The sequence below is a fragment of the Argiope bruennichi genome, chromosome 10 (genome assembly GCF_947563725.1).
Source record: "Argiope bruennichi chromosome 10, qqArgBrue1.1, whole genome shotgun sequence".
Classification (NCBI taxonomy): domain Eukaryota; kingdom Metazoa; phylum Arthropoda; class Arachnida; order Araneae; family Araneidae; genus Argiope; species Argiope bruennichi.
The window spans coordinates 70,680,964-70,704,460 of record NC_079160.1 but is presented as its reverse complement, the minus strand read 5'-3'; the positions used below and the strand labels follow the sequence as shown (position 1 = coordinate 70,704,460).

The 23,497-nt window shown below is 29.7% G+C and overlaps 1 protein-coding gene across 1 annotated transcript; it reads left to right on the top strand.

The window, feature by feature from the left end:
• Window positions 1-1,333: 1,333 nt before the first annotated feature.
• Window positions 1,334-11,455, top strand: LOC129987580 (uncharacterized). Its single transcript, XM_056095543.1, has 5 exons — window positions 1,334-1,473; window positions 3,331-3,626; window positions 4,722-4,830; window positions 5,563-6,028; window positions 11,384-11,455. The coding sequence occupies exons 1-5, from the start codon at window positions 1,334-1,336 to the stop codon at window positions 11,453-11,455; spliced, it is 1,083 nt and encodes a 360-aa protein (XP_055951518.1).
• Window positions 11,456-23,497: the final 12,042 nt, after the last annotated feature.

The following is a 23,497-nucleotide window of genomic DNA, read 5'->3' as shown; positions in this document are numbered from 1 at the left end:
AAATTGGAGCCATAATATATAAATAAAAACAAATATATTTTCATAAAGTTATTAAAATAATAATGATTAAAATAAGAAAAATTTATAAATATGGTAAAAATATGCTAAATTACGAGGCCAAATTGATCAACTTATTGCAAGAGGGATTTATAATTTGCTAGGATTTGTATTACAAAATTCTGAAATCCGCTGTTGAACGTACCAGATTTGTTACGTTCAGCGGGGCTTTTAGCCAGATGAAATTTTTAAAATTGTTTTTTTATGCAATGGAAAAGATTTTAATACCAAAATAGGCAATGAGGCATAATTATGTAACTGATTTTGCCTTTAAAAATCAATAATATAGTACTGTTAGTTTCAGTGTTCTGAGACCACCACTTTTCGACGATTTTATCTCACTAAGGGGTGAGACGCGGAATGATGAACAAATTCCCAGAATTCTTCGTCATTCTTTTAATTTGAATTCCGCTCTATTAGATACTTTTTCGTCCGATTTTTTTTCATGTGTCGTTTCTAACCACATTATTTTTTTTCACTCAAAATTGAGTATTGGTTGCTTATATAGCTAATTAAAGTGCTGGTTCAAATTTTGCTACTTATTTCATATATTGTATTTAAAATGATAGTATTTTGAAGTAAAAAAATCATTATTAACAATGTTTTTAAAAAATATTAAATTATATATTTGTTTATGTGATTTTATTATTTATAATATTTTGTTTTTATTTAATTACTTTATTTGTATTTTTGTTTCTTTGTATATGTATTCATACAGTAAAGATTAATACTGAACATAGATGGCGCAGTATGCGCTAACCCATGTGTATGTTTGGAATGTGGGGGAAGCGCACTTAAGCTGTTTTTGTAAACACTTGACCCTGAGAGTTGGTGTGTAACTGGTGCAAGTAGGCACCGCTCGCTCTTTTGTTAGCGGCAAAAAGAAGTATTCGTTCGCTCTTTGTTAGCGGCAATTTCTACTTTAATTGTATATAGTATTATGTGTTACCTTATATATGTGAAGTCATCGTCCATGTGTTGTTATATATGTGTGTGTGTGTGCAAAATAAATAAGAAAGGACAAGAAAGCATCTTTCCTTGGCTTAAATACACACAACCAGCTCTACATATAAAATTGGAGGCACCGACGAGATATCAGCATGAGAAACAGATAAGTTTCTTTCATTTGTTTCTTATTATTATTGATTATTAGTTTGATGTTTTTAAAGAGAAGAACACCTGAAGAGTTTAAGAAGAAGTTTTCAATTGCGAGCGAACGTAATTTTTAGTTTTGGTGTCGTTTCGCAAACGATTTGTTATATAATTTCTTTTCAACATGGACGATCCGAAAAGATATAAGGAACACATAACGCAAATTAAAGTCGCAAGAGGCAAGGTTAAGGCCTCCTTAACTAGATTAGAACATTCTGCAGATGAATTAGAATCAAAAAATGAAGTAGTGATTCGTTTGCAGAGGTTAGAAGAACTTTTGAAAGAATTCGAAAAATTAGATTCAGAATTAACTATTGAGGATTCTGAAATAGAGGAATTCGAAAATAGATATTTTTCCTTGAAATTAAAGTTTCAAAATAAAATTGATGCCTTTAATACATCTCAATTTACTTCTGCTCAAATACAAAATTCTTCAGTGCAATCTATTTCGAATTTTCGTTTACCAAAACTTACTATTCCAGTGTTTTCTGGTAAATTTGAAGATTGGATGAACTTTAAGGATTTATTTGTATCCACAGTTCATTCGCAGCTTTCACTAAGCAATAGCCAAAAATTTCAATATTTAAAGGGTTTGTTGTCTGATGAACCCGCTTCTTTAATTAAGCACATACCGTTGTCCAATGATTCCTATGAAGAAGCATGGGGAAAATTAATGGACAGGTATGATAAGAAGAAGAAAATTATTAATGCATTAATCAAAACATTTTTGGAACAAAAAGGCATCTCTCAAGCCAATTCAACGAATTTGCGAAATATAGTTGACACGAGTGATGAGGTTTTGAGAGGGTTAAAATCTTTAGGAGAAGAGGCATCTAGCAGAGATCCATGGCTAATTCATTTGTTATTGCAAAAATTAGATCCTGAAACAAGAAGACTTTGGTCCGTGAAAACTTCAGAAATAGAATTTCCTACGTGGGAAGAATTCTTGGAATTTTTAAATACCAGATGTTCATCTCTTGAATTAATGGTTTATAACGAATCTGATACTAAAATTCCTACTAAGTCTAATTTTGTTGCATGTGAAAATATTCAAAGAAATAAAAGTGATAAAAATTGTTTGAAATGTTCGGGAATGCATAAATTGTTTAAATGTATTAAATTTAGAAATATGGATCTGAATGCTCGGAAGAATTTTGTAAAACGAAACTATCTTTGCTTTTTATGTTTGAATTCTCATAAAATTAAGGATTGCTCTAATAGTCATTTAAAATGTACCATATGTAAAGGAAACCATAATTCACTCTTGCATGAAGATGTTAAAAGGGTAGTAAATAGTGCACGTGTTTCAGAATCCGAACCCGAACCTAACGATCAAACCCCAAAACACCCCTCCGAAGACGACATCCGCCCAGGGGGAGAAACGCAACGCAATAAATCAGTGGAACCTCAAAGGCCTGTTAGTTCTAGCACATGTCTAAACAACTCCAAATTTATAACCTTCCTCCCCACGGCAAAGGTTTTACTGTATAATAAGGGGGGTGATTCTTTCTTATTCAGAGCTTTACTAGATAGTGGTTCGGAGTCCAGTTTTGTCAGTGAAAATGTAATAAATATTTTAGGACTAAAAAGAAAGAATGCTAGAGTGTCTCTAAGTGGGATAAGTGGGGTTCAAGCAGGAACCACACGTGGCTCAGTTAATTTAAAAATTGGGTCAAGATTTAGTGAAGAATGTTTGACAGTTAATGCTTTTATTTTAAATAAGGTTACTTCTCAAATCCCAGTTGAGAATATTAACATTAAAGAGTTAGATTATTTGAAGGGGATCCCTCTATCAGATGAAGATTTTTCAAGGCCATCAGTATGTGATATAATTTTAGGTTCTGATTGCTTTATCTCAATCCTTCGTAATGGAAAAATTAGTGGGTCTGAAGGACAACCAATTGCGCAAAGCACAATATTTGGTTGGGTTGTCGCAGGTCAGATTCAAAGAGATTCTATTTCATCATCGTACACACAATCGCATCTGATTTCCGTTGAAAATGATTGTAAAATTGATTCTGTTTTGCAAAAATTTTGGCAAATGGAAGAGTTGCCGGATAAAAAGTTTCTTATGTCAGATGAAAAAGAATTTTGTGAAAATCATTTTAAATCGACTTGCAGGATAAATGATCAGGGTCGATTTGTTGTAAGATTACCTGTTTATAAGGACATTAATCAGTTAGAAGATACAAAGGGAATGACTATTTCTAGGCTTCTAGCTATGGAAAGGAAATTTAAGTTTAACTCAGAATTTGAAATGGAATACAAGAGTTTTATGAGAGAAGATGAAGAATTGGGGCATATGTCACCTAATAAAGATTTTGATTCTTCTAAACCGGATTACTTTCTTCCTCATCATGCTGTGCAAAAGAAAGACAGCATTACAACCAAATTTCGAGTTGTGTTTGATGGATCCTGCAAACCACCTAACTTTAATTCGTTGAATTCAGTTTTGGGGGTAGGAAAATTATTGCAACCAGATATATTTACTATTCTTGTCAGATTCAGACTAAATAAAGTTGCTTTCACTTCCGATATAAAGCAAATGTATAGACAAATTTTAATTGATTCAGAAGATCAAAATTTGCAAAAAATAGTGTGGAGAAATTCACCTGATTCCACTATTAAGGAATACAAACTTTCTACTGTAACTTATGGAACTTCATCCGCTCCATTTTTAGCTACTAGATGTTTACATCAAATAGGCTTGGATTCTCAAATTATAAATCCTGAAATATCTAAAATAATTCAAAATTCCTTTTATATGGATGACTTGATGGCTGGAGCAAAATCTAATGAAGAAGCAATCGCGTTAATTCAAAAATTGTCGGAAATTCTAGATGTCCGAGGATTTCACTTAAGAAAGTGGCGTTCTAATTCTCCACATGTCTTAAATAATTTAGCTGAATGCCTGAGTGCTAATGAATCTAATGTGGAAATTCATCCCGAAAACTGTTCTAAAACTCTGGGACTTATTTGGAACTCTTCTACTGATTGCTTTGTTTTTAAAATTGACTTTAATTTTGAGAATGAAATCACCAAAAGATCTTTTCTGTCACAATCAGCAAGGCTATTTGATCCTTTGGGTTTTCTTTCACCCTGCACAATATTAATAAAAATCTTTTATCAGCAGTTATGGTTGCTGAAACTTGATTGGGACAGTGCCTTACCGGAACATTTTGCAGTTAAGTGGCGTAAATTCAAAAAGGAATTTCAGCAAATATGTCACATTTCTATTCCGAGATGGCTTCTAACTACAGAAAAGGAAATTACTCTTCATGGATTTTCGGATGCATCGGAATCAGCATATGCCTGTGTAATTTATGCGGTTCAAAGAACTGATAATGGTGTTACGAAAGTCACTATTTTAGCAGCTAAAAGCAAGGTAGCTCCGCTAAAGCCTGTATCCATTCCACGGCTGGAGTTAAATGGAGCTCTCCTGTTAGCCCGATTATTATCTGTTCTAATTAAAACTTTTAATGATCATGTTATTAATATATATGCTTGGACAGATTCTCAAGTTGTTCTTTCCTGGTTGTCTTCACCTCCTCGAAATTGGAAGCCCTTTGTTGCCAACAGGACTTCAGAGATCTTGGACCTCATCCCTCAAAATAGATGGAGGTATGTGCCGTCAAAGGAAAATCCAGCAGATATAGGATCCAGAGGTTTGTCTCCTAAGGATCTGCCAGACTGTCGTCTATGGTGGGAGGGCCCTACTTTCCTAACATCATCAGAGGCTGACTGGCCAAAGCAACCAGTATTCAAAAACAATGACTCTGTCCTTAAGGAAAAGAAAAAAACTGCATGTGTATTTGCTGCAATTTTGAAAAATGACTTAATAGATTCATTAATTGAAAAATACTCGTCATATACTAAGTTAATTAATGTATTATGTTTTTGTATTAGATTTATAAATAATTGTAAAACTGGTAAAGTTAATAATTCTACAGGTATAGTTGAACCTATAACTTCAAAGGAAAGAATTTTTGCTCGTAATATTATTGTAAAATATGTTCAAACTGTATTTTTTGATGCTGAAATCAATTGTATAAGGTCAAACCAACCAATGCCAAAGAAAAGCCCACTATCAGCACTTTGTCCATTCATTGATAAGGACGGGTTGCTCAGAGTGGGAGGGCGTCTTCAAAATGCATCTTTGCAGTATAATGCAAAACATCCTATCATATTACCTAACCAGCATAAATTAAGTATTCTGATTGTACAATATTTTCATATTTTAAATTTGCATGCATGTGGTAATTTGTTAATGGGTATTTTACGCCAAACATTTTGGATATTAAATGTTAAAAGAATAGTTAGAAAATGTGTATTAAATTGTGTTGTATGTTGTAGATTTAGAAGTAATATGTCAAAACAAAAAATGGGAGATCTTCCTGAGGGACGAGTGACTCTCAACAGACCATTTTTTGTCTGTGGTATTGATTATGCAGGTCCAATTTCTATATTGAAACACCGAGGCAGAGGAGCCAAAACAACGAAAGGTTATATGGTTGTATTTGTATGCTTTGCTACGAAGGCTTTACATTTAGAATTGGTTACGGATTACACGTCCGATTCCTTTATTGCTGCATTGAAACGTTTTTGCTCAAGAAGGAGCACACCTAAACATATTCATTCGGACAATGGGACTAATTTTTTAGGAGCTAAAAGGAAGTTCAAAGATTTATACAACCATTTATCTAAAATTAATCTAGATCAAAAGGTTTCGTATTTTCTTTCTCAACAGGAAATTGAATGGCATACTATCCCTCCTTTGAGTCCGCATTTTGGTGGACTCTGGGAAGCTGGTGTAAAATCGGTAAAATTTCACTTGAAGCGAGTTTTAGGAAATTCAAACTTAACTTTTGAAGAACTTTATACTTTATTAACTCAAATAGAGGCGATATTAAACTCAAGACCCCTAGTTAGTGTAGATAATGATGATGTAGATAACTTAAATATTCTAACACCATCTCATTTTATAATTGGAGATGTAATTAATAGTCCACCTGAGACACTGGAAGTGTCTACACTTTCATTGAGGAAGCGCTGGGATATTGTCCAAAAAATGAAATTAAATTTTTGGAAAAGATGGCATATCGATTATTTGAGCTCATTACAAAATAGGAGAAAATGGAAAAATTGTTATCCAAACATTAAAATCGGTGATATTGCAATTATTAAAGAAGACAATATTCCCCCAGCAACATGGCCTCTTGGTAAGGTTGTAGCTATACATCCTGGTAAGGATGGGGCCATAAGAGTAGTAACATTAAAAACTTTGAAAGGGCTTTTTAAAAGGCCTATAGTTAAACTGTGTATTTTACCTGTGCATCAAGAATGACTTCTTGATGGGTGGGAGTATGTTTATGTGATTTTATTATTTATAATATTTTGTTTTTATTTAATTACTTTATTTGTATTTTTGTTTCTTTGTATATGTATTCATACAGTAAAGATTAATACTGAACATAGATGGCGCAGTATGCGCTAACCCATGTGTATGTTTGGAATGTGGGGGAAGCGCACTTAAGCTGTTTTTGTAAACACTTGACCCTGAGAGTTGGTGTGTAACTGGGGCAAGTAGGCACCGCTCGCTCTTTTGTTAGCGGCAAAAAGAAGTATTCGTTCGCTCTTTGTTAGCGGCAATTTCTACTTTAATTGTATATAGTATTATGTGTTACCTTATATATGTGAAGTCATCGTCCATGTGTTGTTATATGTGTGTGTGTGTGCAAAATAAATAAGAAAGGACAAGAACGCATCTTTCCTTGGCTTAAATACACACAACCAGCTCTACAATATTTAAAAATACCATATATATAAAAAAATATATTTATTATATTTTTGAGACGTTTTATATTTACAGCAAATTCTTAAATGAAAAAAAAATGTTTTAAATAGAGTAAACTTTTAGTTATCCCCCGATATAATTCTCAAAAATAACATAAAAAACATTTTAATATATAAAAAAATCATTATTATTTTATAAAAAAAACATTACCAAATTTTAAGAATAGAAATCTTCCCATTTATTCATCATAATTATGCAGATTCCTTATAGTAAATAAAAACTGCTCTGAAATATTTCATTGTGAATTATTATCTTTTCCCGACATTATTGCGATTTATCTGCAATGTTTATGCTTCATAATGCCGCGAGTATTTTTTTTTAGTAGTCTGATTGTCAAATGTAAACATCTGATCCTTTCACCTTTCTTCTGACCCCTATTTTGACGAATTAAACCCATCCTAACGCATGCGCAGAAGCGCGTAATGTTTTAGAATCCATTGGCAAACAACAAGAAAATAAAATTGTTTGGTTTTTAAAATTGATTAGGATAGTGTGTTTTTAGATTATTTTTCTTTAGAAGCTATGAATAAGGATTAGTTACGCCGTTGAACATTTATACCTCGGAAATGAAACATACGCCAAATTTGGCAGCTGTCATTCCAACAATATATATTATTGAACGTTTTAATCAATTTCTACTCCACATCCAATTTATAGGTAGTAATGAAAACCGTATCAAAATTGTAAAGTCTTGTTGATTTAAAGAAAATCGATTTGTTGTAATAAGCGCCATTTTTTAAAATTCTGTTTCAAGATCTGGAACATGTGAAAATTAATACCGGAAATAGCAGCTGTGGGAGGAAACCAATAAATAAAATATTTGATGGAGTTGACAGCGACATATCATAACATTGGTGCCAATTTTTTTTCTTCTCACTTTGAAAAAAATCAATAATAAGTTTTTAAATTATCTAAAATCGTTCATTTTTTACATTTTCGTGTACAAAAGATGCACAAAGAAAGCACTGCAATTGTAAAAAAAAAAAAAAAAAAAAATAAGAACTTGATATTTTGAGGAAATTTAGGTTTCAAATCTCTCTGATTCTTTAAAATATATTTTAGGAATGATCTATCTGTGTAAATGAATGTGATAAATGAAAAAGTGCTTTCAGCTAGGCAGATAAAATTTGATATGCGGTGCTTGACATAAATTTACAAATTTCTATCAAAATTTAAATGAAATCCTTTCAGAAGAAGCCAGTCTGTTTTAGAGCAAATGAAAACTATCGTTACAAAATGATCTAAGTAGAGAACAGAGTACACTGGTTTATAGTGTAGATACTTGTCAAACTTTGAATCAAATTGTTGATGTCAGCTGTACATTTACGTACCTGTGAATATGAGAATTCAAAACACAATGCTCTAAATGGAAAATACTTCTATCTGATTATATTTCAAAAATTGTAATGTTTTTTGTACAATTCTTGTTTCAATCCTTCGGAAAAAGGCGGTCAATTTCTATACTTGGTTTTCAACTCTATACCACGAAGTACAAAGTTTTCATGTGAGGGAACCTGGTAATAAAAATCTGAGCACTCATGGTGTTCATGGCCTTGCTCAAGATCCATTATTTTTATGCTTGGTAAAAGGGAATAAAAATTTTATTAAGGAATATGCGAGGAAATTTATAGGGGGCCATTTCTGATGGTTAACTTTATTTATACATTTTTTTTTTAGTTTGTGTACTTTTTTTGGAACAGTGCTTAGAATAGTCTTTTGGAATAGTTTATGTATTTTTTATATGTACCTTTATTTTTTTCCATTTTCATGTTAGCTTGCAGGGCAAGATTTGAAGAATCTAGTGATTTGAGATACGTTCTAGCATTAAGAGCCTGTCTAAATCAAAGGAAGTCAATTTTAGGAATGTAAAATTGCTTTTAGGTATAACATCATTAAATGATTTCGCTGAAATAACATCAATGTAATATCGACCAATTTTTGTTAAATTACATCTTTTCATACTAAATGGAGTTCTATATTAATGGTAAACGTATAGTATATCAAGGATAAACATACAGCATTTTTATCATCTAGCTTTTATGCAAAGTGGCGATATTAATTGGGGAAGTCGATGCAGTTGTTAAGATTGAGATTGTCTAAATATTTTTTTGCACTTTATCTTGAAAAATGGAGGATCGAGGAAGAGAGGGGGGGGGGCAAGTGACCAATGGTGATATGCTTAAATTCCATCAACTTTCATATGAAATAAAATTATGGCGAATCGGTGCAGTGGTTTGGACTGAAGAACTTTATCGTTGTCTTTTATCATAGAAAATGTACAGTGATGAAATATTTTTCAGATTTTTTCTAGAAAATTAAGGGTGGAGGGTTATATAAGAGACCACTGATAACATATATAGAAAATATAAACTTTCAAAGGGAATAAAATTGTAAAAATAAGATAAGTTAGGTTTTTGTTTTTCTAATCGCCTTTGTTCTATAGGTAAATTGAATAATAAAAAATAATGCCATATTTATCATTTTATTAAAATGTTGCATTTCTTATATATTCTGATATATATTGAAAATCATTATTAATAATTATTTTCTATATTTTAATTTGTAAATTTTAACTCATTATTAGAGAGGTTTGCAGATTTCTTTTTCTCAAATTCTTTGTTAGGTGGAGTTATACATATTGAATCAAATAAATTGATCGATAATTGATTAATCTCTATAATGAAACGATTATTAAAAATATTAAAATACAGTATTCCCACCATGAATGTATAATTGTTCAAAATTTGAAAACACTAGCACATCAGAAAGCGAGTAAAAAATCGATTTCAAATTACAGCTTTACCAACACGAAACAAGTCAAATTAAATAAAGTTGTATAAAAATGTCTACTTTTTGGTTCCTTCCTCAAGTTGTGCTTACGAGGAAGACAACTGAAATAAGAAAAATATTTTCCAGCATGCATTTGACACTTCTAATTTACTGAAAATACAAACTATGAAAATATGTGATTTTTTTAAATGTGTATTAGGTTGCTAAAAAAGTTTCTAAATGACTCATTAATTAGTTAATAAGTATCAGTGTAATAAATAATACAGCCATAAACAAACATATTATCTTATAACTGTCGATAACAAGGTAAAAAAAATGTATATCATCTCAATTAGAGATTTTTATTTTCATTTTCATCAAAGTGAAATTATGCACTTTCAGTTGAACCTAAGTCCTTTCTTTGTTATCAAAATATTTTCGATGTGCATACACATAATATTCATCATATTTTTCATCTGTTTGCAATCTAGTCTATGTATAAACTTCATCAGCAAAAATAACTTGGAAGTTCGAATTAAAATTCGCTAATTTTATTCTGCAAACAAATGCTGTACCACTGAAAATTGTTCCCAGCACCGGGAACAATTTTCGTTTGCTGAATACTTGTATATTATTTAGATTAAGATTATTTTAGGATGCTGATGTGTAAAAACGATTTAAGAATAAATAAATTAGAGTAAAACATTAAAAAAAATAAGAAAAATTTAGAATTAATTTTTGATGTGGAAACTAAATTATTTTGAAAAAATATGCAATAACAGTAAATTAACAATCAATTCTAACGTTTATATAATTATTCTTAACATTTCGAGCAACAATTCAAAAATGTCGATAACGGCAAAGTTTAAATATTTAAATACACAAAGCACAATTTACGTGTTGTCATGTAAACATCAGCTGTCTCTTCGTGATTAATCCATATTATAAACTAGATTGTAGATCCCGAATTTCGATTTATGCAGTAATAATTACCTTAATTTTTATAAACTAAGGCTTCTTTGGAAAAGTATTGAAATCTGAAAAAATATATTCTTATGATACTAAAAAATAAATAATAATCATTCTATTTAGCTATTGATATTATCTAAAATATCATTCCTGCATTATCCGTAATTTTATATTAAAAGTATTAATTAAAAATAAATTGAAGCCGAGTTATAAATTTATTTCCTTAGATCCGAAAAGAAACGATCATATTCGTTTTAAAATTTATTATTATATTTGAGGAATTGAAATAAGTTCTTTTGAATAATAGCAGATCAAAGTGCATCGCATAAATTATTCTTTTAGAGATCATTTTTATCTTCTCAATGACAGATTACTGAGAAATAAAGCAGTATGTAGAAATGAACACCTGTTTATTCTCAGAAAATGAGTAAGTGGCGAATCAGCGAATTGCACGTGCAAGGCCAGACTGATTTCATTCGCTGAAGACCATTGCTATCCCATGATTCTTTGCAGCTAGTTATTCATGTATTGGAACTGTTAGCTAGAAGCGTGTTGGGCTTGATTGAGGAATGTTATTATTAGGCTGGTGGAGATGATATGATGGTTGAGCAAGCGGAACAGCTTGTGAAATTGGTGCTAAACTTTTGTGAATAGTGCAAGCAACCTGAGTTGATATTTTTGCTAATCAATTTCATCAAAGCGAGAAACATCTTTGGACATAAATTCATTTATGTGTGCTCTATGGATTGTTTGAGATCAGTGACATATCGAACAGCAAATCATTTCTCCTGCTATTAAAAGCGAACTACTTATAGTGCTTCATTTACTATCAAAATTCGACTATCGTTTAGTGTTTTATGTAGTGAAATATATTCACCGAACAAAATTGACTTATTCCATTTGTATGACCGGTAGTATTTCGGATGTCCTTTTGATATTGTGGCGTTCTTGCTTCTGATGACAAAAACGAAAGTGAATTGTGCTTTTCTTCTGAACAAACTATTAACACCTTTCAACGGAATTCCTTCATTGATCAAATTGAACTGTGTAAAAAAATCTTCATGGAAATAATCTCTTCTGTGAATTTGAACTTGAATTTTACGATTTTTTCCCGAATTTATGCAGTGATAATCATATATTAATCACTGAACTGTTTTCAAACCGAAAATAACTGTACTGCAATGCATTGAACCTTGGAATCGTTCTAGTAATTTGGATAAGTTTTTTAACTTATTAAAGTTGTTATGAAGAGGTGCTGTAATTGATTGTTGTGAATTGGGAAATGCTTCGCAATAATGTTACTCGAAAACATCGATTTTTGATTTGTGTATCATGCTGATGTGTTAGAGTAAATAAATCTTCTTCGTAAAAAAAATGATAGAACAAATATGATACTGTTCGCCGTAAATATTTAGTGACTTGATTGCCAATGAAATCAGTATAATATTTTAGTTTTCTGCAATCCGGAACTATCTGGATAGTGTATAGATAAACAAATTGTTTTTGCATCTGTAATCAGTATTACTAGGAATAATGACTGTATATAACCGTCTGTACAAAAAAGAAATGTTATTAACAACCTGAGATCAGTGAGAATCTTAAGTGAGCTATATAAACCTTCTTTTCGAAACGAACTTTAAAATTTTTAATTTATTAGAATTAACATTTATAATAGTAGAATTGGAAATTACGCCATGAACTGTGAAGTAGACTGACAATTTTTAAACATACATCAGTAAGACAATGAGTGAGTTTTTCGTTTTTGAGTTTTCATGAAATTCATACGAATGTTTTTGAGCCAATTCATTACTTTGAAATAACCGGTCTCAAACTTGTGCACTGTGATTATTTAGATTTGGATTTGATGTTATTGGGGACAATGCGAGCTGTGTTATTTTTCTGCAATCCGGAAAGATCTGACCCAGTTGAACAATAGATACTATATAGTAACAATAGATACTATATAGTAGGGCTTCTGAAATCGATATTTTTGTGATGAAGGATTAGTGACGCGTAACAGTCAAGATAATGAATTTTGTTAACAGATCATGATATATTTATCATGATATATCAAGAACTCCCTAAAAACATTTTCGCTCGTATTGCTGGTTATATAAACAGATATATCGATCGTTTCTGGTGATAAATATTGTGAACTATTTAAATAATAGAATAGGAAATTCTGTCGTGAACTTTGAAGTTTGACATAAAACTGTTCCAAACGTGAATATTATAGGACTATTAATTGAATGAATTTTATCGTTTGAATGAATATCGTGTGAATTAACAGTCAAATGAAAATTGTTTAAATCATTTCTGAATTATGAAACTGTTGGATTCGAAATTTTCGTGTCCTTTAGACTGAAAAATATTTTGAAACTCCATTTTCTTTTGCACATTGGTTAAGAAACTCCTCATTCACTTAAATTAGGTTTAAAAAAAGGTATCAAATTCAACACAGACGATTCATTTTTCTTATTGTATTTTAACGAAAGTTCTTTAATCATATTTGATAAATATTATTAAATGAATTTAAAATATTAAATATGCCCTCGGCTATACTTTTATAGTCATTTACATTTCTGCTTTAGTTAAGAGATAACTCGAATTGGCATGTATTGATATAGACAGCTCTAAACGCGTCATGAATTTCATTATTTTTTTCTCAGTGTTCTGTTATTTGTGATGCATAATTTGAATGAGTATATTATTTTAGGTTTGTCCCATGGCGTTAATTGTGGAGTGAACTTAAAATTATGAATTTCTGCACAATGTTTGCATTTTCGGCAACAAGAATATCATTTAATGCTTTACATGTGTGACAAATGTGTTGACAAATGTTCCGTAGTTGGTACACGAGTTTTTTGGAATGTGTTACAAATTGCCCTATTTAATGGAATATAATGATGGAAATAAGCATTTCATAGCAGTGCTATTTATGATGCCCTATTTATTAAATTGATAATTAAATTATTATTTGAACAAAATTGTTTTTTCCCTTCTGACCGAATTAACTTTGAAATTATTTTTCTCTTTGACCCTTCTCTTTTCCATATAGTTCGTTCATCTTTTCATCGAACTGAACGACATGAATCATTTTCTAACTTCATGTTTATTTAGACTTAAAACTGAAAGAGAAGTCCTCTTGCTCTTTCAAAATAAAGTTTCATCACAATACATTTTTAGAAATTTACTTTTCTTTTTGGCATATTTACCCCAATTTTTTTGTATGAGTTAACTTGATTTATATTTTCGATTTTTTTCAGTCAATTTATTTTCTTCGTTGTCTTCTAAACTTTTTTGAAAACGTTTTTTGGGAAGGTTGGGTATTATTTTATTATTCTAAACGTATTTATTTTTCCATTATATGAATGGATAACGGAAATAATAAAATGTAATATTTCTGGTATGATAAAAGTAAAGAAACACGTTAGGTAATTGTTGGCTTGACCTTATATAGAATTCACATTCTTGTATATTTCTATAACATAACTTTCGAGTGTATCGTAATTATACAGGATTCTAAACACACAGTATATATTTTACAATTTATATATAAAATATGTAGTTTTTCTTTTTCTTTTGTGAACAAAATTTCTTTCTCTGAGTTCGCACATGGTTTCTTAGGGATTTTAAGTTCTGGTTGGAATAACTGAAATCCAAAACTTGAGTTTATCTCAGTGTGCTGTTATTTCTTTTGCATAATTTGAATAATTATATTGTTTTAGGTTTGTTGCATGATTTTGATTATGAAATGAACATAAAATATGAAATTCTGCATAGTTTTTACATTTATTTATCTTTATGTTTATCTTATGTAACATGTTTATCTTTAACATGTTATTTAATGCTTCACATGTGTCGACAAATTCTCCGTAGTTGATATGCAAACGCTGAATATGTTACAATTTGCCCTATTTAAAGGAATGTAGTAGTGGAAATGATCATTTCCAGGCAGTGCCCTTTTTAATAACTGGGGAATTTAGTTATTTTTCGATCAATATAATTTTTTTATTGCTGATGGAGTTTGTTTTGAATTTTTTTTTTATCTTTCTTTTACCAATATACTTTATTCGTCTTTTGATCAAACTGAACAAAAACATTTTCTAACTCCATTTTTCCAATTTTAGCAATTAGAGATGAGTATATTAAAGAAATTTGATATGTCTTAAAAGAAATTTTTACAATTGAACGAATTATAGTTGAGTCTATTAAAGAAATTTAGTATGTCTTTAAAGAAATTTTTACAATTGTAGCAAATATAGATGAGTCTATTAAAGAAATTTGATAAGGCCCTTAAAGAAATTCTCTTACTTTCTCGAAACGGAAGTTCCATCACATAATTTTAAATAACTGGGTGATTTAGTTATTTTTTAACAAAATTATTTTTTCCTGCTGATCGAGTTTGTTTTGAAATTATTTTTTTTATCTTTCTTTTACCAATATACTTCATTCGTCTTTTGATCAAACCGAACGACACAAAAGATTTTCTAACTCCAATTTTACAATTGCAGCAATTAGAGATGAGTCTATTAAAGAAATTTCATAAGGCTCTTAAAGAAATTCTCTTACTTTCTCGAAATGGAAGTTCCATCACATAATTTTAAATAACTGGGTGATTTAGTTATTTTTAACAAAATTATTTTTTCCTGCTGATCGAGTTTGTTTTGAAATTATTTTTTTTTATCTTTCTTTTACGAATATACTTCATTCGTATTTTGATCAAACTGAACGACACAAAACATTTTCTAACTCCATTTTTACAATTGTAGCAATTAGAGATGAGTCTATTAAAGAAATTTTATATGCCTTAAAAGAAATTTTTATAATAATAGCAATTATTGAAGAGTCTATTAAAGAAATTTGATAAGGCTCTTAAAGAAATTCTCTTTCTTTCTAGAAACGAAGTTTCTCCACATGATTTTTAATAACTGGGTAGTTAACTTATTTTTCGAAGAAAACTATTTTATCCTGCTGATCGAGTTGATTTGAAATTATTTTTTTTATCTTTCTTTTTCCAATATCCTTCATTCGTCTTTTTATAAAACTGAATGACACAAGACATTTTCTAACTCCATTTTTAGGATTTTAGCCATTAGAGACGAGTCTATTAGAGAAATTTGATAAGTCTCTTAAAGAAATTCGCTTACTTTCTCGAAGCGAAGTTTCACCACATAATTTTAAATAACTGGGTAGTTTACTTATTTTTCGAAGAAAACTATTTTATCCTGCTGATCGAGTATGATTTGAAATTATTTTTTTTATCTTTCTTTTTCCAATATCCTTTATTCGTCTTTTTATCAAACTGAATGACACAAGACATTTTCTAACTCCATTTTTAGGATTGTAGCAATTAGAGACGAGTCTATTAGAGAAATTTGATAAGTCTCTTGAAGAAATTCGCTTACTTTCTCGAAGCGAAGTTTCACCACATAATTTTAAATAACTGGGTAGTTTACTTATTTTTCGAAGAAAACTATTTTATCCTGCTGATCGAGTTGATTTGAAATTATTTTTTTTATCTTTCTTTTTCCAATATCCTTCATTCGTCTTTTTATAAAACTGAATGACACAAGACATTTTCTAACTCCATTTTTAGGATTTTAGCCATTAGAGACGAGTCTATTAGAGAAATTTGATAAGTCTCTTAAAGAAATTCGCTTACTTTCTCGAAGCGAAGTTTCACCACATAATTTTAAATAACTGGGTAGTTTACTTATTTTTCGAAGAAAACTATTTTATCCTGCTGATCGAGTATGATTTGAAATTATTTTTTTTATCTTTCTTTTTCCAATATCCTTTATTCGTCTTTTTATCAAACTGAATGACACAAGACATTTTCTAACTCCATTTTTAGGATTGTAGCAATTAGAGACGAGTCTATTAGAGAAATTTGATAAGTCTCTTGAAGAAATTCGCTTACTTTCTCGAAGCGAAGTTTCACCACATAATTTTAAATAACTGGGTAGTTTACTTATTTTTCGAAGAAAACTATTTTATCCTGCTGATCGAGTATGATTTGAAATTATTTTTTTTATCTTTCTTTTTCCAATATCCTTTATTCGTCTTTTTATCAAACTGAATGACACAAGACATTTTCTAACTCCATTTTTAGGATTTTAGCCATTAGAGACGAGTCTATTAGAGAAATTTGATAAGTCTCTTAAAGAAATTCGCTTACTTTCTCGAAGCGAAGTTTCACCACATAATTTTAAATAACTGGGTAGTTTACTTATTTTTCGAAGAAAACTATTTTATCCTGCTGATCGAGTATGATTTGAAATTATTTTTTTTATCTTTCTTTTTCCAATATCCTTTATTCGTCTTTTTATCAAACTGAATGACACAAGACATTTTCTAACTCCATTTTTAGGATTGTAGCAATTAGAGACGAGTCTATTAGAGAAATTTGATAAGTCTCTTAAAGAAATTCGCTTACTTTCTCGAAGCGAAGTTTCACCACATAATTTTAAATAACTGGGTAGTTTACTTATTTTTCGAAGAAAACTATTTTATCCTGCTGATCGAGTATGATTTGAAATTATTTTTTTTATCTTTCTTTTTCCAATATCCTTCATTCGTCTTTTTATAAAACTGAATGACACAAGACATTTTCTAACTCCATTTTTAGGATTTTAGCCATTAGAGACGAGTCTATTAGAGAAATTTGATAAGTCTCTTAAAGAAATTCGCTTACTTTCTCGAAGCGAAGTTTCACCACATAATTTTAAATAACTGGGTAGTTTACTTATTTTTCGAAGAAAACTATTTTATCCTGCTGATCGAGTATGATTTGAAATTATTTTTTTTATCTTTCTTTTTCCAATATCCTTTATTCGTCTTTTTATCAAACTGAATGACACAAGACATTTTCTAACTCCATTTTTAGGATTGTAGCAATTAGAGACGAGTCTATTAGAGAAATTTGATAAGTCTCTTGAAGAAATTCGCTTACTTTCTCGAAGCGAAGTTTCACCACATAATTTTAAATAACTGGGTAGTTTACTTATTTTTCGAAGAAAATTATTTTATCCTGCTGATCGTGTTTGATTTGAAATTATTTTTTTTATCTTTCTTTTTTTTATCAAACTGAATAACACAAGACATTTTCTAACTCCATTTTTAGGATTGTGGCAATTAGAGACGAGTCTATTAGAGAAATTTGATAAGTCTCTTAAAGAAATTCGCTTACTTTCTCGAAGCGAAGTTTCACCACATAATTTTAAATAACTGGGTAATTTAGTTAGTTAACGGACAAAATTATTTTTTCCTGCTGATCGAGTTTGTTTTGAAATTATTTTTTTTATCTTTATTTTACCTATATGCTTCATTCGTCTTTTGATCAAACTGAACGACACAAAACATTTTCTAACTCCATTTTTCCAATTGTAGCAATTAGAGATGAGTCTATAAAAGAAATTTGATATGTCTTAAAAGAAATTTTTACAATTGTTACAATTATAGATGAGTCTATTAAACAGATTCGACAAGTCTGTTGAAAGATATTCTCGAAACTTAGTTTCACAACATGATTTTTAATAACTGGGTAATTTAATTATTTTTCGAACAAAATTATTTTTTCCTGCTGTTCGAGTTTGATTTGAAATTATTTTTTTATCTTTCTTTTACCAATATACTTCATTCGTCTTTTGATCAAACCGAACGACACAAAAGATTTTCTAACTCCGTTTTTACGATTATAGCAATTAGAGATGAGTTTATTAAAAAAAATTGATAAGTCTCTTCAAGAAATTCTCTTACTTTCTCGAAACGGAAGTTTCGCCACATAATTTTTTTAGAAACTTACGTTTCATTTTCTTAGCATATATGCCCACATTTTATCGGTATCGGTAAACTTGACTTATGCCTGTACATTTTTTCCTGTAGAGTTTAGGAAAAAACATTTCTACATTTTTCAGTCGGAATTTTTTATTTGCTATTTATTATCTTCTCAACTTTTTTTAAATAAATAATAATGCATTATAAATAAAAACATAAAAGCATAAATAAAAAGTTTTTGTTTTTTTTAGAGAACAAAATTTTAATCAATTTCAACATGGTTTCTAAAAGATTTTCAATCGCTCCTCATTAAGCTCAGATTTTTGTATATTTCTATGACACAACTTTCGAGTATATTCTATACATACAGGATGCAATTAATAAATTATACTAACTATATAGTATATGTATTTTAAAATTTATGTATAAATATTCAGGTTATTTTTTCTTTGGTAAACAAAAATTGTTTTCCTCTATTCCAATATGGTTTCTTCGGGATGTTAATCTGTCATCAGTTCCTGAAATTCTCGTTATTGTCAAGTGCAGTGCTATATTTAATCTTGTATTTTCCATTCTTTTTATTTTGGGTATAACCAAATATCTTGTGCTTTCAAAAACTGCATTGACCCTCTTTTAAGCATTTTAGGTTGTTAGCTTTGTTTTAAAATGGATGAATTTATAGTACTTGTCTAATAACCTATACAAAATAACCACAAGCCATCGACTTGTCCGTCTGCTGAACTAATAAACTAAGGAATCGATGGTTCTTTTGGTTTGATTATAAAACTATACTAATTAAGGTTTTTGAGTTCCCAATGCATTTTTAAAATGATGCATAAATGGCATAAAAATAACAGATTTTCCATTTTTTCGCATAAATGATAAGACTAATGGTTTTCGTAAATCTATATAAAATAGAATGTACAGATTGTTTTGGGTAGAAACTCTTCAGAAAGGTTTTATTTTCGTTTGATTTGATAATAAGTTTATTCAGTCGTAACTCTGCTTTCATATGTTTATTATATTTTTTAACAAGTTTTCATTCAATCCAGTACTAACAGAATATTTATCGTAAAAAAATAAAGATTATACCCATACTTATTTTGAACATCAGTTATACACATCGAATCGATATTAAACGGACTTCTTTAGCACATACATTTTGTATCGTTATTTGCCTCTGATACCAATAAGCATTTAACACACGTGCCTATAGTGTGAGTTTTCTATGAATTCAAAATAAATGAATTAAAAGAATTGCAGAAATAAGCGCTGAAGAATCAATCTTTTTACGAATGTCTCTCATGAGGATTATCAGATTGTTAATATTTCAGAGAATATTTAGGTATCTTTATTGACATAACGGAGAGAAAATATATATTGTCAAATTTTATCAGTTTAAAAAATGATTTTTTAAATTTTTCAATATTTTTTACTATAATGAGTAAAAGTTCGTTTGTAAAGAGAAGCTCCCAAATAATTCTCGGATTCAGTTTCTCTTAAATAATTGCATATTTGGGAGTATATTATCAGCTGAATGATTTAACATCATTTTGGTTCCACTATGACAGTTTAAAACTTTAGTCATATAAATAGTTTTTACCTGACGAAGGTTCACTTCCTTATTTATACTCATCTTCAAATTTTGAATACTCCTAATCAGTCGAATGTGAATTTTCATCAAAAACCATCTGTACAATAAATTATCCTCACTAAAATCACTTTTTATTCCATTTAAAAGTTTTTGGAATTCAGCGTCATAACGAAAGATTAATAGAAGGATAATATTTTGCGGACCAATTTTTTCCTTCTTTTGCTGCGTCAGTGGTTTTACAGAGGAGTCCGAAATTTAATATGCATTTTATGGGCAGCATTAAAATTTCATCTGAACTTGATCGAATGAGTAAATATGTTGACTGTCTTATAATTTCAGCTGTTACATAGTAACTGGTCTGTGGCTTTTGCCGTCCAGAAAGAACGCAAAAGTATTAGAATACTAATCAAACAAGACATCTTAACTGTCTTTGAGTGATACAAAATTACCCGATATCTTTGATTTTGAATTTGTATATTGTAATGTTCGGCCTTGTAATTTACCACATCTCCAGAGTTTTAAATTTCGATTTTTTCGAACCTTGTTGTTATGGGAATCCATCTGGTGTTCATTATCTCTCATTTCTCTATTCGGATGGTAGTTAGATATCAGATGCGAAATGATTAAATTGTTACTAATCCCTTCCATTTCATGATCCTGCCTCAGTGAGTAATTGAAAATCCAGTTACTCATTAAGATATCGAAATTACCTTACAATAACCGTGGTTAAGTAAATTCCTGATATCCGAACAGACGTAAAATACACTTTTACTGAACCTTAATTCATCCTGTAAATTATTGAAAATTCCTAATTCTAAATAAGTCTTCTATGCAATCCATTGTCTCTGGTTCAGTTGGTTTAGATAATATAGCAGTTACATATCAGGTTTAGATATTGAACATTAAGTTAACAGATGTAAAAAAGATAACCCATCGGTATCTGAACAAAATAAAACAATATAAATAATTCTGTTATGATCTCTTCTGCAAACATTTCTTTTTCTCATAGTATTTTTAAAAAGCTTCATTATTCATCTTGAATAATTATTATTAATTTAATTTAAATTTAAAAGATTAAGTATGTCATCAGCTATACTTTCATAATTGACATGTAGTAACTGATATACACAGTACCCTGAGTTTTAATTCAGTGTGCTGTTATTTATTATGCATAATTTGAATAAGTGTTTTGTTTTAGGTTCATTTAATGATTTTCTGCTATGTGTATACATTTTCTTTAACAAATATAGCATTATATGCTTCATATGTGTTAACGAATGTACCGTAGAAGGTACGCGAGCCTTGGATATGTTACTATTGGCCTTATTTAATGAAATGTAATGGTGGAAATAAACATTTCAAGGAGTGCTATTTATGATGCCCTTTTTAATAATTGTATAATTTAGTTATTATTCAAGCCTCCTAATCGAGTTCATTTTGAAATTATTATTTTTTATCTTTCTTTATATATTTCTTTTCAATATAATTCATTTGTCTTTCTATCGAACTTTACAAGATGAATCATTTTCTAACTACACAATTACTTCGAATTTTTGAAATGTAAAGAGTTATCTCTTAAAGGAATTATATTGATTTCTCAAAATGAAGTTTTATCGCAAAATTTTTTTTTAGAAATTTACGCTTCATTTTCTTGGAATATTTATCCAAAGTTTATCCGTACAAGTTCTCATACATCTCGAAATATTTTCCTCTGCAGTTCAGGATTTTTTTTTTTATTTCTTCATTATCTTCTCAATTTTTTTAAGCGTTTTTTGGAAAGACTGGGTACATTTTTTTATTATTCTGAAAATATTTTCCCATTATAAAAATTGATGACGGAAAAATAAAATGTAAAAATTACTGGCCGTGATAAAAGTAAAGAAACACATTAGAGAAATTTTGACCTGTCTTTATATGGAATTATTAAGTTCGGATTCTTGTATATTTCTATAGTATAACTTTCGAGTGCATTCTTAACATGAATTATACAATTAACAAATTATACTAAACATACGGTATATATTTCACAATTTATATACAAATATGTATATAAATTGTATACAAATATTGTATATAAATATGTATACAAATATGTATAAACTTTTTTTTCTTTGGTGAACAAATTTTTTTTTCCTTAGTTTCCACATGATTTCGTTTGGATTTTCAGATCTGGGAATAACTGAATTCTAAAACTTTTCTTCATTCTCGGGTGCAATTCTTGATCGATTCTTGTATTCCCCGTTCTTCTTATTTTAGGTATAACCATGTAGTTTGTAATTGCTTTCAAAAACTGCATTCGTCTCATTTTAAGCATTTTAGGTTAGTTTTATATTAAAATGCATGAATTTACAGTACTCGTTTAATAACCTATAGAAAATAATATTAAACCATAAACTTGTTCGTCTGTTGCATTAATATACTATCTAAGGAATCGACTCCTTCCTTTATTTGATTGTAAAACGATATTAATCAAGGGGTCATTCATTGAAGCTTTGCATTGAGGAATGCTCAACGTTCTTGGAGAAGTAAACATCGAAGCCGAGAATAACCTAAAAGTATTAAAGCACTAAACAGACAAAACTTCTCTCTCTCTTTGAGAGAGACAAAATAACATCATATCCGTAATAGTAACTTTGTAGACTTATTGTAAAGTTCGGTCTTATGTGTCATCACATCTCTTGAATTAAATTTAGATTTTTCAAAATCCTCTTGTTATGTGTTTTGGGATTTGTGTGCCTTAAATTTTAAAAAAACAAAAACATCTGATTCTAAGAGAAAATTCACTCTTACCTGTCTCCGAAAACCTCTACATCAAAAGAAGTGAGGTATTTCAATCTTTCCTTTATCATCTTTTTTTATTTTGTAGGTGTAGGATACAGACAGCCCTGGATAATTATTTATAAAGATTATTTATATATTTCTTTCATGTGCACGAACTCTTAATATTATGGTTAAGCCAGGAATTCCAAAAAAGAGAATTTATCCTGCATTCGATGCTTCTCACTTATCTATTCGAATGATAATTACACATGAAATGCCAGATACTTTTTAAATTTTAAATTATTCTATATCATGGCCCTACCTCAATGACAAATTGAAATGCAGTGCTGTACGATATCGAAATTACCATATAATAATCTTGGGTAACTGAGTTCTGAATACCCTTATATCATTGAGTAAGTGCACACAGTTGAAAGTGCCTGCACTGTAACGCTCAAACTTATGGGTAGTGGAGGCAAGTTCATTTCATACATTTACCTTTCCCAACACATCTCGTGGCATCACTAATCGTGTATTGACATCTTAACTTTTTTCATATATAT